Below are 14,766 nucleotides of genomic sequence, written 5' to 3'. Positions count from 1 at the left end.
TCAAGAATAAAACGTTAGGAAATTGTAGATTTTCAGAATTACCAAAGTGCAGCAAACTTGAGTGGATTCTTCCATTGGCGGGAGTAGATAAAACATGACAGTTCTGAATTTAGTTCCAATTTCCGCCACCAAGGGGCGTAAAAAACGTTTAAAAGAAATGAAAACAGTTTTCCGATAACTTTTTTTTTACGTATTAATCATGAAATGGGAATTTTATTTTTGGAAAAACCTTGTTTCATTTCCGGAAAACTATTTGTACGCGCCATCTGGTGGAGTGAATTGAAACTGAATCTAGAACTTTCGTATTATATCTACTGGCGGTAAAAGATTTTTTTTTTTTTTTTTTGTGAATAAAAGCCACCTTCCCATGATCTGTGTTATATAGTTTACAATATACATAACGTGATGAAAATATAACTTCTGTTTACAGAGTGGCAAAAAGTGAGAAGCTTGATTTACCTGACTCGTCGAGGCAAGCAAACCGAGACGAGCGAGAGAAGTGATGAAAACGAAATGGAAACGAAATATGGAAACGTAGGACGGAGGCGCTGCTGCACAGCTCACGACTCACGAGTCTCGACGCAACATGAAATATAAATGATATCGCGCAATGTAAATAAACCGAAGAACATATAATTCATATATACGAGGGAAAGAAGAACTCTTGACGTCTGTGGTTAATTTGATGAAAAAACATCAGAGGCATAGCCTGAGAATGGCGAGCAACTGCTCAAGCTTGATAAGGTAGTTGTATAGGTATACACTTTGTGCTTTTCCATATCCATGGACACGGATTGTAAGCATAATTCTACCATTCTACTACTTCTATAAGAGCAATGTGACAGAATGTATTTTAGTTTTATTAATTGCAAAAAATAACTTGAATCTGAGGTACATAAAATGGTTTTTCTCGTTAGATTTTCTGCATGGAAAAATCTTCGTCTGATTGACGATTCAGAAAGTTTGTTTGCCTAATGTAGATACTTTTTAGTCGTGTTATTACGATCGATCGATTTATCAAATTAAAAATAATCGTGATGTTTTATTAGAAAGAAAAAAAAGGGGAATAAAAAATACTGCAATTATAAACAAAAGCTTAAATATTGATGCATCGCTTCAAATAGATTCAGAATATTTGGAAATCTAGTAGATTCGTTGATTTTACTCTACACTGTCTTATTTTATTCGAAAGACTACTTTTCTCACGTCAGTAACGTTAAATATCCAATGTTAATAACATTCCTCCGATATTGATTGTTATTGAAAAACGGAAACATTGAATTCACTGTGAAAATGAAAAGAAAATCTGTTTCAACGACTTTGTAGAAAATAATATTCCGACTAAAATCAACCATCGTAAAGATCCTACCTCATTTGAAGCAAATTGAAACGAAGCATCAATATCTTAGATTTTGTTGATAACTTCGTTATTTTCGATTTCTGCATATTTCAAGAAAAATAACATAATAAATTCTCAATCTCATAGAATCTCGTAATAAAATTCACAATAAGTATCGATTTTTGGTCAACCGCCGATGAAAACCAAATAAAATTATCGCCAAATCATCAAATAGAAATTGAAATTATCAGCAATTTCCCCTGAATACCGAATCAACTTACAGGAGGAGAAAATATTTCTAATATCGCATCGTTTATACGCAAGAAATGAAGACCGTATCCTGTAAAGCACGTAGGTATTACACTAAAACGAGCTTAGGATATACCTATACAGAGTTAAAATAATTCTCGTGCACCGCGCCTACGTTCAGCGGTTTTAAGCACAGCCAAAGACCATGTGGTTCCGAATCAACCAATCTCTGGCACTTGGGGGCGGTTCTTGACAGGCTGTAGGAGTGGGAGTTTGGGGGTAGCCACCCCCAGCAGCCGACAGTTCGTTATATAGTCCGGGCGTTCAAATCACAGACGCGCGGCATCGCGACGCTGTCATTGCTCGTTATTTGATAATTTCCTCTTCCGAAATTCGGATTCACGTGGTTGTTTTTTTAAATTTCAAACATCTTGAATTTTCGGTGATTTTCATTCGGCCAAGAAACATCATCGTGGAACTGAAGTGAATCGTAAAATATCTCGCTAAAATTTATAAAAGTGGCTCGTTTTCCCGCGGTTTAAAACAAGCGTCGATAAAAAGGATGAAAGAAAAATAGTCAAGAAGTTGGGAAAGTGTCTTGATTGTTCTACTAGTATACCGTTTTCAGATCCTCCGCGGTTTTATGTTGATTCGTTGATTCGCTTATTACAAAGCTGGATAAAAACAGTTCGAGTTCCCCAATTCTTGAAACTTGAATCACCGACTAAGAAGAAAACTACATATTAAATCAAAAAGTCGTAGCAATGCATTGGACGTTTAATAAATCGTGAAACGATGAAGCGCGTTCGTTTAGACGCCTCGGAATTGAGATGATAAAAATTATTGACGCTGTCGAATTCATCTTGTGCTGTACAATCATATATACTATCAGAATCGACTGTTCATGTAACATAACAATTGCAGATTAGTGAACTAGCACGTGTGCAACGAAAATATTTCTCAACTGCAAATCGACATAGAAAAATGGTTAGTTGAATAATGACGCGAAATCGTTTCCAGCTGAACTATGATCCCATCGAATTACCGATCTCTTACCGTATAGACCCATCAAAATTGATTAACCCCATGGAAGAATAAAATCTTCCAGTGGTAACACGCGCGTGTTTTTACTTCCCGACGAAAGAAGAAAAAGAAAAAAAAGAAGAAGAAGAAGAGCATCGATAGATGTCAAGTAATATCGTTAATACGAAGCTGACGCTGCAACAAACAATAACAGAAACTTTGCAGTGAGTGGCGAACGTACTCGATTCGATCGTAAAATGTACAACCTGTACAGAGCCTGGTTCGGCAGCGAGAGCTGCAATCCATTGGAAAGTCGATCAAGTGGGCCTGTTGGGCCTGCGATCGGTTTGTCGCCCCCCGATACACTGATCAGAGTTGGAAATGACGGTGAGCATCAATTCGTCGCTCACAGAAGCATCCTGGCCGCTCACAGCGGATACCTGAAGGCGCTCCTCGCAACATCGTCGAATGTCGCACCAGGAACAACAGCCGCAACAAGCGTAGCATCGTTGTCTGTGTCCTCAGTCGGTAATAACACGTCCGTTTTTAGTGGTCATGATTTTACGTCATTAATCTGTTCAGTGCGGATTTTTTCCACAACGTGAATCGAGTCGATTTATTTTTCCCGCTGAGACTGATATTATAAAACGAAATTTAGAAAATGAAAAATGTCAGGCTGTTAGTTTTTGAGGCAAAAAAAAAAAAAAAATGAAAATAATAATAATAATATCAAACCTGGAATAAATTCATCTCCTCAAAGTATATATGAGTAATATAATTTATGGTTAAACCAAAAATCTTGAGACCTCGCAAGATGTTTCTCAATTCTGCGTCGCAAGCGATCAGAGCTTTTAAATCCTCTAGTGTTTGAACATCGTACCGTAGAATATAAAAAAAAATTTCGGTGTAGAACAACGTCACAAATCGCAAGTGAACTTGAACATGGTGAGGGTGTGAACATGCAAATTTTATGTTGAACGTCCCATATCCAATATCCTCAAAACTAACGCGATTCTTGGATATGTCAACCTGCTTTTTGCATACACAACAATAGACTTGTGAGGCTATGTCATCGGTTTCAATTTTGATCCTGATTCAAAAGATTTTTCTATGATATCCAACTACAAATCAAGCTAATACTGAAATAAAAAAACAAAATCCGAAATAAGTAACTAAAATACGATTTATAAATTGGCGACTTGTATTATCTAGATTGCAATATGAACTTTTACGCCGAAAGTTCCCTGATTTTATCAAATTTTTTCTGCCCGTAAAAATCAACGATACCGACGATGTCCTCAGGTGGCGAGGCGTTCGCGCCCCTTTTGAACTACATGTATACCGGCCGGCTGGAAGTCACCCTGGACAACATTTACAGCGTCCTGCTAGCAACGCATCTTCTCCACATGCCAGGTGCCCTGGATCAGTGCAGAGCCGCTTTACTGAAGTTAAGAGCGCCCCCCGTCGCAGGTGGGGTCCTCAGGCCCGTACCTAGTCGCGTTGTTGGGCCCCCGCTCTGCTGGCCTCCACCCGCGAGCCTCTACTCCTCGGGAACGCTACCTTTGCCAACTCTAAGAGTTCCCACAACGATTTCCATCTCCGGAATGCCAACGCCGATATCTCGCGAGTCGCACAACGTGAATCCAACTTACAAGTAAGCAGCTGTGTGCGTTTTTCCAATATTTCCTTAGTTTTGTCCGAAGGATACTAACACAGGTGTTCAATAATCGAACTATTGCAGTCTTGAAGCAAATCTTTAAACTTGGTTCATCAAATTTTCTACCAATATGATATCTCGTTAGGGATCGCAAAAACTAAAGAATGAGTGGAGAAAGTATCGTAAAAATGTTGTTCCAACATTGGGGGAAAAATGTTATTGTTGAAATAATGATACAAAGTCGGACATATTGTAACTTTAGAATTTTTGACACTGAAGAAATTATCGCGTTATATAAAAAAAATTTATGGCAGTAAAATTGAATTTTAAAATATACGGAGAAACTAAGAAGAGAATATCATTAATCCGATCGATTAAAACAACCGAGTTCCGATGACATGATAACATTTCTAAATAAGTACCAAAATGTACCGTCATTTCACGTTACGTACAACATTATTGTTCAAGTATTCTTGTACCAAGCATCTATAACAGACGACTTTTGCAAACATTTCTTAAACGGCAAAATCGCGATTCATTTACCCACCCAATACTACAATAGTAGATATTCGCAGGGGTGAAAGAGATGAAAGATAATTAGTTTTTATATAGATATATATGTATTCTACATACAAAAAAGGGGATACTTCTTACGTTATACGTCAATTTTTCTGTCCAAGTATGCGTTGATAGAAACGAGTGTCGAATGCTTTTATCTAAAAGTATTGGGAACCAATATGGAAGTGAGGTTAAACAATATGGCGCCAAGAACCAGGCTGGCAGTAGCTGGTTTTAGGTCAATTACGCGGATATAAAACTACGGCAAACTTAGTGCAAGCTTCAAGGTTATACTGTCTTCACATGAAATGAATATATTGCAAAAAATACGATGAAAGAGGTCTTTTAAAATGAAATATTGCCTGCATTTAAAATACCCCATTATTTTACTACCAATTGTCAGAACGTCACCATTTCCATTCCTAACGACAGAAATAAGTAAAAAATATAACGAAAACAAAATGAACAATTCTAACCAAAGTTTGTCTCTTGCCTCCGTCTAGCACCGGTGAAAAATCCGTCTCCCCGAAGCCGTCAACCTCGCAGCAGACACCGCGATCCCCTGCGAGGTCACTGACCCCGGATGCGCCCCGCAGGAGTGAGACAATGTCCAGGACGCCCCGAGGTCAAAGATCACCGAGTCCAGCAGGCAGCGCTGAGAAAATTTCCGTTACGGACTCGGAGCCGACTCGAGGAAGAAAGAGCCAAAGAACGACGAGCGATCCGCAGGGTAACGGCTCCGGATCGAACGTCGTTATAGATATCGCTTGCTGCGACGGTCCTGTGCGTTTTCACCGAGTCCTGAACGTAAATTATTCGGCACACGACAACGCTGAGCAACCCTGCGCCGGATTGCAACAGCAGCAGCAACAGCAACGCGTCTGCGAGGTCGAAACGGTTGTCGAAAACGATGAGAACATTTGCGATGGGGATGAAGAGGTCCAGGGGATTGCAAACAGCGTCCCAAACGAGTCGGGGCATTACACCTGCGGCTACTGCAGGCACACCTTCAAGTCCCAGTATTGTTATCAGAAACACGCGAGACGTCATTTGCACCCCGCTAATGGCGACGGACAAACAAGCTGTCGTCGACGGGAGGTTCGTCTGCTTGATTTAAACGTACAGTACTACCCGTGCAAGATATGCGGAAGTAAATTTCCAAGCTATTATTTCGTTCACAAGCATCGTAAGCTGTGTCACGGGAGCGACGACAATCAGAGTGGAAGCGACGAGTCGAATGCAAATAATTTCAACGGTCAACTGACCCAGTAAATTGTTTGATCGTCCTATTCTGTTACACAAGCTAAGGAAAATATTAAACATCGAATACTATACATACATATATATATATATATATATATCATTATTATGGTCTGACAGAATATGGTTTAAACGTGCAATTTCGAAGTTAGAATTATTAAACGTATTATAGATATCGTTATAGGTACCCACGTGTATTTTATGTTTACGCAACCCTCATATCAACGATTAGTCAATAAGAAATGTTGTTGTCACGTTACGAGTAGATAAGCGAAGCGGAAAGTAAATAAATAAAATTGTATATACGAACGCATAGTGGTAAGAAGTATGATTATAGAAAATATCATTCGGTGTTTGCACACACTGCATATTCGACACCTGGCATTGCTGTATCTATATCTACCAATTTGGGGATTATCAATAAATAACTATATCATGTAAATTATCCCTCATGAATATAAATTTTACAATAATCACGTATAACCGAAATATGAAGAAACGGCAGCGGTGTGTTTACGTATTGCGAGGGAAATGGACGTAGTTTCTTTGCCCCCCATTTTACTCCATTATTTATCCTGCGAATAATCCCTCTACATGAAATGTGTGTGATGATACGAAATTGGCCATGTCTAACAGAAAACAACAGGATGTGACGTTCGGGGTGTTAACGCGTCAGCTCGTCCCTCAAACACGCGCCAACCGTCAACGGCTCAAAGAGTAATCCCCTGACAATTAGAACGTACATAGTGAAAATGAAATAATCAGTGTGCCACTCACCAAATCAATACAACTAAAGCTGCATATCCCCGGACAACATATCGGAAAACATACTTAACTTGGTAAACGTATCAGACATAAGTTGAAGTGTTATTGAAAAAAACGAGAAGCCCGCGTTATCAAAATAAAATTATATATTGGTGTTTTTGACACTCTAACTGGCGATATCAGAACGACGGTAAGCGTCGACGAATAACCACGTCCTTTTATCGGACAGAATCTTTGTTTGGCAAAAAGTTTACCTAGTAGACCCTCTTATCTAAGAGGTTGAAAGTTAATACCAAAATTTACTTTTGCAGCGTGTTCGTCACTTACCAATGATCTCCATCGGATGAGGTGCCTCTTCGTCGCTGGTCTCCATAGGGGTTACGTGATTTTCCTTCTTCTTATCCTTTGTCCTGCTGACATTACCGCCATTTCCGTTGCCAGCTTTTTTTTTATCTTTTCCATCTGTTTGCGAAGACAGAATGCCCGGTGTACTGACATTTATTGACGTCGACAACACCGTCTTGCTGTCTACTCTGTAACCAAAAATTATTTGTTATAACACAAGTTAACATATTATATACTAAAAATATATGCATTAGTCGATAGCAAGGAAAATGCTTCGATTTAATAAGGATTAAAAAAAAGAAACCACCTTGAATCGATGAAATCGTAAAGAGTAATGTAAATTCTCAACGTAATCGCAATGAAACCAACGGAGTTCACTTAATTAAGATGATGGATATCGTGCAACCATCTGCGCAAACGTTAATCTGCTACCAAGTAGACAGTTACAAATTGATTAGCATTACAATTCACTAATGCCTCCACTTCGAAATTGCTCGATTCGGTTACGTAGAGTGCTCAGAAATGTAAACTTTGACCAGAATCAGCAAACTAATTTTCATTGAAAGATAAGGATATTCTGTGACGAAAGGACCATCTAAAACTTAATTATGATTTTCACATGTATCATACTTCGTATCAGAATGCGGCCCAAGATAATTCCGTTTACTTTTGCAATGTTTTACAATTATTACAGCAGAAAATTCGTCCAATCATTTTGTCAATATGGTACTACTTCAACTCTCACCAGTTGCGAAAAGAAGCAAAAAAGTAAAAATAAGACAGCAAACGAACAGATTTAACCAGAGTCAAAGATTATGTACAAGATGTGTAACAAATATGAGCAAGATATGTGAGAACTGTCAAAATCCATAACATTTCAGTTTTAATTGGTCTCTTTGTCGTGGAATGCATCATATCCATCAGAGTATTAAACTGACTTTCACATTTAATATGGGAAAGATTTTCGAACATTCAATTTCCTGCGTTGTAATCACTAAGTGAATATTTGAAAGGGGTTCCCGCAGGAGAACTTAGGGGTGGGTTTGTTTGGTCACCACATAACTTCCGCCAAGTGATCATGGCCTAATCAATCAGCCAATCTACGTTTCTATTTAAATCATAATGGTATCCCCTCTCACAGGTACAATATCGAACGTTTTACCATTCGTTGATGAAATAAAATTTGAAAGGCAATGTTAAATATCAATATTGAAAATTGTGACCATGAATTTGTCTAAATCACAATTATTATTGAAAACAATCCACGAGCACAAGAGGATTAAAAAACAATTGATACACGAAATAAAACATTAATTAAGTAATTTGACGGGAAAATTGATAGATTAAGTTCATTCAGAAAAATCATGGAAGTGAACAAATTTTTTTTAATAAAACTGCCCAGTTCAAATATCATTCAAAGTTTAACGAAAGCTTAGTCCTCTCAAGTAACTATATCTCGCCAGGAGCGATTCTCACGAATAAATGTGTGAACACACACACACACACACACCAGATAATTTCACAAACTAAATTCGGAATTTATAGGATAAATTTAAGAAAATATTATGCTTTTTTCTACAGTTATTATTACATGACTGTAATTTTTGTGCGAAATAATTTTGTCTCGTTATAAAAATATTTGTATGAAAAAGAATCGTTCTATGGCTGGTGACAAGTTTCGAATTCGAATCAATTGCACGCTAGCTTCCAAGCTGTTGTAAAATTTTTAATACAAGGTATTCCATATCATTCTTTATCGGATATCGCACATAATTATTCACACTTCAATACTACTTGAAAGTAATTTCCATAAAGTTTTTTATATTTTACAATCATCCTATTACATTCATGCATATAACTGAGATCAGAAAAGTCTGGTAAATCAGTTGTTGATATGAAAATATAAAAGCTATTATAGTAAAAAATCTGATAGAAACAACTTTTTTCCTGGACTTACTCGATCCAAGCTATATCGTTTATAAAAATAAATTCATTTAAAAACTCATGAAAATATCACATGGACTCCTCTCCCGTAGTACTAGAATATGGCTTAGCATGAACGACATCCTTGAGGGTGTGAAACAATGTGAATGAACTGATAGAAAGTCGCCCGTACACACAGAGAATCTCTAGTGAAAGGACAACCTCCCAGCCACGTGCACACTGCTAGCACCAACGGTGCACAAGTTTTCCTTTGCAGCATTTACCCGGTACACTGAGCTCAAGTAAAAGTTGTGATGCGCGATGCTCGGAGACTACTTACATGGGTTTTGTATCCTTTACAGAGGCTGTTTCGGAACTAGAGTGCGATTCCTCTTTGATGTCTTTGATAAGGCCTTCTTTACTGTCCTTGTTTTCTTTATTCGCATCTTTAGCGTCCTTCGCACTACTCGTTGTTGGAGTAGTCGTAACGCTCGTTGTGGCAGTTGTGGTAAGCGTAATTGTGGTGGTCGTTGTACATGCGTCTGTGAGGGTATTCGAACTTGATGTACTCGAAGATGTGACAGTACTTGCAGCGGTAACAGCGGCCGTACTGGCCGGCGTAGATGCCGTTGTCATTGCCACTGTCGCTGTTGTATTCGTCGTATTCGTTGTGGCGTTGCTCTGAGGATTCTCCTGCGTCTTCTGCTGTTGCTCTCGCTGAAGCCTCGTCGTAACACCAGGAGTGAGAATATCTATCGACCCAATTCCCGAGTTGCTATTGTTTACCTGAAACACAAACGACGAAACGGTTTTATACCCCTTTTCCCAGCAGAACGAGGTTTAAACTGCATTCAGCTGAATGTTGCATAGAATTGTGTTCATTTCGTTACTTTTTTCTCTATCAATATAACAGGGCAGCCACTTATTTTGGATTTGAAAAATCCCTCATTTTTTCTGGTTTCCGTAATCGAAATTACGCTTTGTCCCTGACTTCTTTTGAATATTCAATAATATTCGCCTATAATTCATTTGTTAATTTAAAAGGTGTTAAAATTGCATATCGAGTTCAATACTAGAGAGCAGGATTTCATAAGTACTAGCAAATATTAAATCACTGCCTAAAGCGTATATATTCACGCTGTCGTTAATATCATTATCACCTAAATCAGATATAAAAAATACTAATAAGTGAGCGATTCCAGTGAATAAGAAAAATAGAGAACAGCTAATTGAAAATATTAGTGGTAAATGAAAAATTAAAATACAGCATTGCAGACCATGTTTCGCTGAATTTCACAGAAAAACTATAAGTATTCGTTTAAATTTCCTGACCTCTACGAAATCTGTTAACATTTCCCGATTTTACCGATTTCCCGGAAAAGTGGCCACGCTGAATTTACTATTCCCTGTTCAATTACTAGATATAAACAGTACAAACCTTATTATTAGGATTATTTCGAGAGCTGCGGGTGCGTTGTCTAGACTTTCGTAATAACTGTTTGTAGTTCTCTGTCTTTTTAGTGAGATAATAATGCAGAACACAATCTGGTACGGATTTATGTTCAAGGGATTGAGCTATCGCTCCAAAGTTTTTAGGATGCTGTAAGTATTTTTCTTTAAAAAGTTCGTGCTCCATTGGACTCCAGACATTGATTAGACGCCGTTCATTATGCAGAGCTTCCAGTTCTTCAGGTTGAAGAAGGCCGTTCCGATTCTGGAAGGCAATTCGCCTCTGCTTTGTATCCAACAACAATGGAGGTATCACAGCATATGAACGCATCTTCTTGTCTTCCATCTGAAAAACAAATAACATTGCTTGTATGTACATAAATGTAGTGAAATAGCGAAGGGTCTCAAATGTTGATACATAGCTGTAATAATTTACTCAACAGGAGAATTAGCAAAATCATTCCAGCGAAAAGTTTGTGATTTCCACGTAAAATGCCCCAATGTTGTATACAATTTTAACAATTGACTCAGATTCTTTCAAGATTTTTCTATGTTTCACTTTAGTTGCTATTTAATGGAATATTTGAGATATTTTTGGTGAGTGAAACCACTGATATCGGTGATTTTAGTTTCTTGATGAACTGCCAGAGCCGCTCAGACACAAGTCAACGCTTTTCAGCTATGAGTAGAACTCTTCAAGTGGCAGTGGGTAACTAAACTTCACAAAAAATCAATACCAAACTCCTCGTACCAGTTACCGGCCCTACAGGATTTTGACATGCCTACGTGGGCAGCAATACTTGTTACCATAAGGTTGCAATTGTCTTCTGACATACGTACTTAGTTATTTATTTATGTATTCTCTACGAATAAAAATCATGTAAATTACTTATACATTGCAAAACGATGAAACGACAGACATGCATTGATTTGAACAATGTTCAATAACTAGCTAAGTGACTTGAGAATTCCCAAACTTCTCCCTGTTTTCGTTACCGAAATGCAATGCATTTTTTTCAACATTGAAAACGCAGAAATCACAACTAGTTTGTAAATAGGAAGCAATCGTACTTATAAATATGAAATTTCTGATTTGAGCATACACATTCACACTGTTATTAATATTGTGTTATCATCTCTAAATACTGATAATCGATCAAGCATAGCAAGTGACAAGAAAAATTGTGAACAGCTTATTGAAATTATTATAATTAGTTGGAAAATTGAAGGACTGCGCATTTCAAGAAATATTACAAGTCATTGCCAAATTGCTATGACTAACAGAAAATTTTTGGACATTTGCCTGAACTATCCACACCAAACGAAATCCCCTGACATTTGCGATTTTCTAAGTCTTTGTGATGAGTGCCACCCTGATATGTTATACATTGAATTTGAGAAGAATGATTGAAAATCTGCATACCTCCTGCTCCTGTAAGCCATCCAGAATCTCTTCAAGGTCCGCTTCACTTTTGATCCGAGCCCCAACACGATTAAAGCGCTCCTTATCTTCTCTTTGCTTGCGTAATTCAGGAAAGACCTTTTCGAAGAACTCGCGGTTCTTACTTTCCTTAGTCTTCTTCTTTTGAGTACTTTCTAAGCGATCAACCTTGCGATGCCATTCTTGGACCAAAGTAGCATAAGTGTGAGACTGTTGTCGGTGCAGCGAAGCACGTTCGACATGCTCCCTCCTCAATCTCGCTACCAGTCTGGCTCTCATACACGCCTGATGCCTACTCCTATTTTCCTGATAAACCGGCGTGTCTGAAGGTTGGTTATACAGAGGCAGTTCAACCCTTGGACCCAATGTATCCAGAAGCCGATGAGCTCCTTGGGCTTTTTTCTAAAAATAAAATTGTTACAATGGTTATTTAGGTGGATTACTTATGTGTTACCAGGCCTACAACTCCTCAAGCTAAGATTCTATGAATCGTCTCGATGATGAAGAATAGCGTTTTTTTTTAAATTAATATAAAAAACATGAAGTAGCTTCAAAGTATCTACAAGATCATTTATTGACTCGGTATACTTTACTTACATAATTTTCATTTCCTACAATTTTTATGCTTTTGAAAGATAGGAAAAAAAAAATTCAACGTATGAATTTCTACAGTTTATCTGTTATTGATGGAAAACAAGCTTACTCTGTTTTCTGCATATATCTTTTGGGCCAGAGATTGATGCTTGGGTTGTTGCGACTGTTCTTCGACTGGTCGCTTCATGCCAGGAGCTTCGAGTGGTTTGTTCGCTGCCTCTTCAAGCTCTTGCTGTTTCTTCTTCAACTTACTGATTTGGGATTCAGCCTTAGCGATCTCCCTATCTACTTTAGCAATCTGTTGCAGCAAATCATCTTTTGTAGTCCTGAACTGCGCATCTTCCTGCGTTCCAGGCTCTGGCAACGTTGGCGAAATTGCCTCTGTTTGTGGAGTGTATGCACCTGCCGTCGGCTGCTCCTACGACAAAATTTTCATATAGAACCGAAAAAATAAAGAGAAACCAAGGGAAACAGAAACGAAGAAAAATATCTCCATACAATATCTTATTTACGATTTCACGTAGATAAGCCACAAGATATCTAGATACGATTGTAATGGTTAATAACCATTTATAACACTATGCAAATACTTCTGGACTTGCGTGAAAATTCACACGGAATATTAAGAACTTAAGAACCTTATGAAAGAGCTGAACTGAACAGTAAAGAGGTGGAAAAATGAAGACCTTGAGAATAAATGGTAGAATGTATGTATGGCTTATTGGTTATAGTCAGACCTGCTCATATTGTTTCTGCCCCTTCTTAACTTGCCCTCCTTAACTCGTCGACGTTTTACTATCGTCACAAGAGACCGACATCAAAATGTAGTAACAGTATTTCATTTTGTCAGTAAAAAATTAATTAATTCCTTGAATGAATGTGGAGGCTGTGTATTCCTTAAAGTACAAGCCCATTACCTTGAGATTTTAATAACATCGTAAGTAAACATTCTAGTGTCACTCACTTGCTGACAAAAATCAAAATTAGAAAAGGCATGATTTATGCTTCATAATTAAAAGAACTGAAAAATCTGGTGTTGATATTAGGGTAAGAGAATTCATTTCTGGACAAAGAAGCATGCTGCAGGCTTCATCAAAAGTTAATTTTAGCAACTATATATACATCGCAGCTCGACTGTCTGTCGTAATGACGGGTTGAGGATTTAAAAAACATATGTAACGTCAGAACAGCTGTGCTCATTTTAAACTTGGAACCGGTAGAACAATATTCATATAATTATTCGTCTATAAACAGGCCGTAGTTTTGATCATTTAAATAACCATTCATTATCCTATGGCACATCAAAAACACTTTTACATCCTGCTAAGAGGGGAGACCTTTAAATGATATTTATATTATTTGACTGGAAATCGGTTGCAAGTGTCGTGTGTCGGCAGCCTGTTACCACATTTTTATGATTATGATTTTCTTGAATAGAACTGGACTGTTTACACTCATCGTCAGTCATACATGCTCAAAATATAACCCAATGAAAGCAGGTTCGCTAAAATGTAGTCCTCTTTGACTTTGGAGAGACGCAATTAAGCATCGTGTGACGGATGACACAATTGAAACAAAGGCGAATGAAAGTTTCGATTTAGTCAAAACGTGTATAAAAGCAAAATAAGAAACTTGCATGAATTTTGATTGTTTATTCAGTGCAAACTTTGGATTGAATGGTTCATAACTATAGAACAAATCTTTTTGAAAGTGCTTATTTCATACAAAAAATGGAATTACAAGATCAGCCTTCATTTAAACTAGATTTGACCGTGTGAAACATCAACCAAAAGCACCCCTATCCTCATTCAGCAAATCATAAGAATGGTGATTTATTTATGGCCTAATTTATTTCACATAAATCTCGAATCTTTTCTATCAAGTTTTTTTTTTTTTTTCTAATTAAAAAAATAAAAATTCATCGTTTTCTTTTCAACAAACGAAAATATGAAGACCATAGCATAATATAACCTCGCATTCCGGAGATTTAACGACGGAGTATGTATAAAGACTGCTAGCCATGTGGAATCTAATGTACAAGTAAGCAATGCTGAATGGCAGGGGAGAAAATTTAATGTTATATTGGGATCCCATAAGACGAGTCTGCAAGTGCAGGATTGTCGAATCACCTCTAAACCCGCCCAAACCCGGCAAACCATTACG

At 37.6% G+C, this 14,766-nt stretch overlaps 2 protein-coding genes across 7 annotated transcripts in view; one reads left to right on the top strand and one right to left on the bottom strand.

Moving 5' to 3' along the window:
* Positions 1–14,766, bottom strand: part of LOC124404519 — a 68,560-nt gene that overhangs the window by 18,863 nt on the left and 34,931 nt on the right. For 4 of the 6 annotated variants that reach the window (XM_046878712.1, XM_046878715.1, XM_046878717.1 and 1 more), the window contains exons 6-10: positions 12,713–13,021; positions 11,992–12,411; positions 10,558–10,914; positions 9,460–9,905; positions 7,179–7,384 (exon numbers count right to left, since the gene is read on the bottom strand). In XM_046878712.1, coding sequence (XP_046734668.1) covers positions 7,179–7,384; positions 9,460–9,905; positions 10,558–10,914; positions 11,992–12,411; positions 12,713–13,021 — 1,738 coding nt within the window. The remainder of the gene's footprint in view (positions 1–7,178; positions 7,385–9,459; positions 9,906–10,557; positions 10,915–11,991; positions 12,412–12,712; positions 13,022–14,766) is intronic. The other 2 variants (XM_046878714.1, XM_046878716.1) reach the window with 2 other exon arrangements.
* On the top strand, positions 2,860–6,197 carry LOC124404521 (B-cell CLL/lymphoma 6 member B protein). Its single transcript, XM_046878718.1, has 3 exons — positions 2,860–3,139; positions 3,914–4,265; positions 5,330–6,197. Exons 1-3 carry the CDS (start codon positions 2,869–2,871, stop codon positions 6,096–6,098), a joined length of 1,392 nt encoding a protein of 463 aa, XP_046734674.1. The 5' UTR covers positions 2,860–2,868; the 3' UTR covers positions 6,099–6,197.

The sequence above is a fragment of the Diprion similis genome, chromosome 3 (assembly GCF_021155765.1).
Source record: "Diprion similis isolate iyDipSimi1 chromosome 3, iyDipSimi1.1, whole genome shotgun sequence".
Lineage (NCBI taxonomy): Eukaryota > Metazoa > Arthropoda > Insecta > Hymenoptera > Diprionidae > Diprion > Diprion similis.
This window is presented reverse-complemented; position numbering and strand designations above follow the sequence as displayed.

What these genes read in the sequence shown, in the direction of transcription:
- LOC124404521 (XM_046878718.1), top strand. Translation starts at nt 2,869, where the DNA reads ATGTACAACCTGTACAGAGCCTGGTTCGGCAGCGAGAGCTGCAATCCA. An exon ending in GTTGTCTGTGTCCTCAGTCG is followed by an intron (nt 3,140 to 3,913) that starts GTAATAACACGT and finishes CGATGTCCTCAG; the next exon opens with GTGGCGAGGCGTTCGCGCCC. An exon ending in AACGTGAATCCAACTTACAA is followed by an intron (nt 4,266 to 5,329) that starts GTAAGCAGCTGT and finishes GCCTCCGTCTAG; the next exon opens with CACCGGTGAAAAATCCGTCT.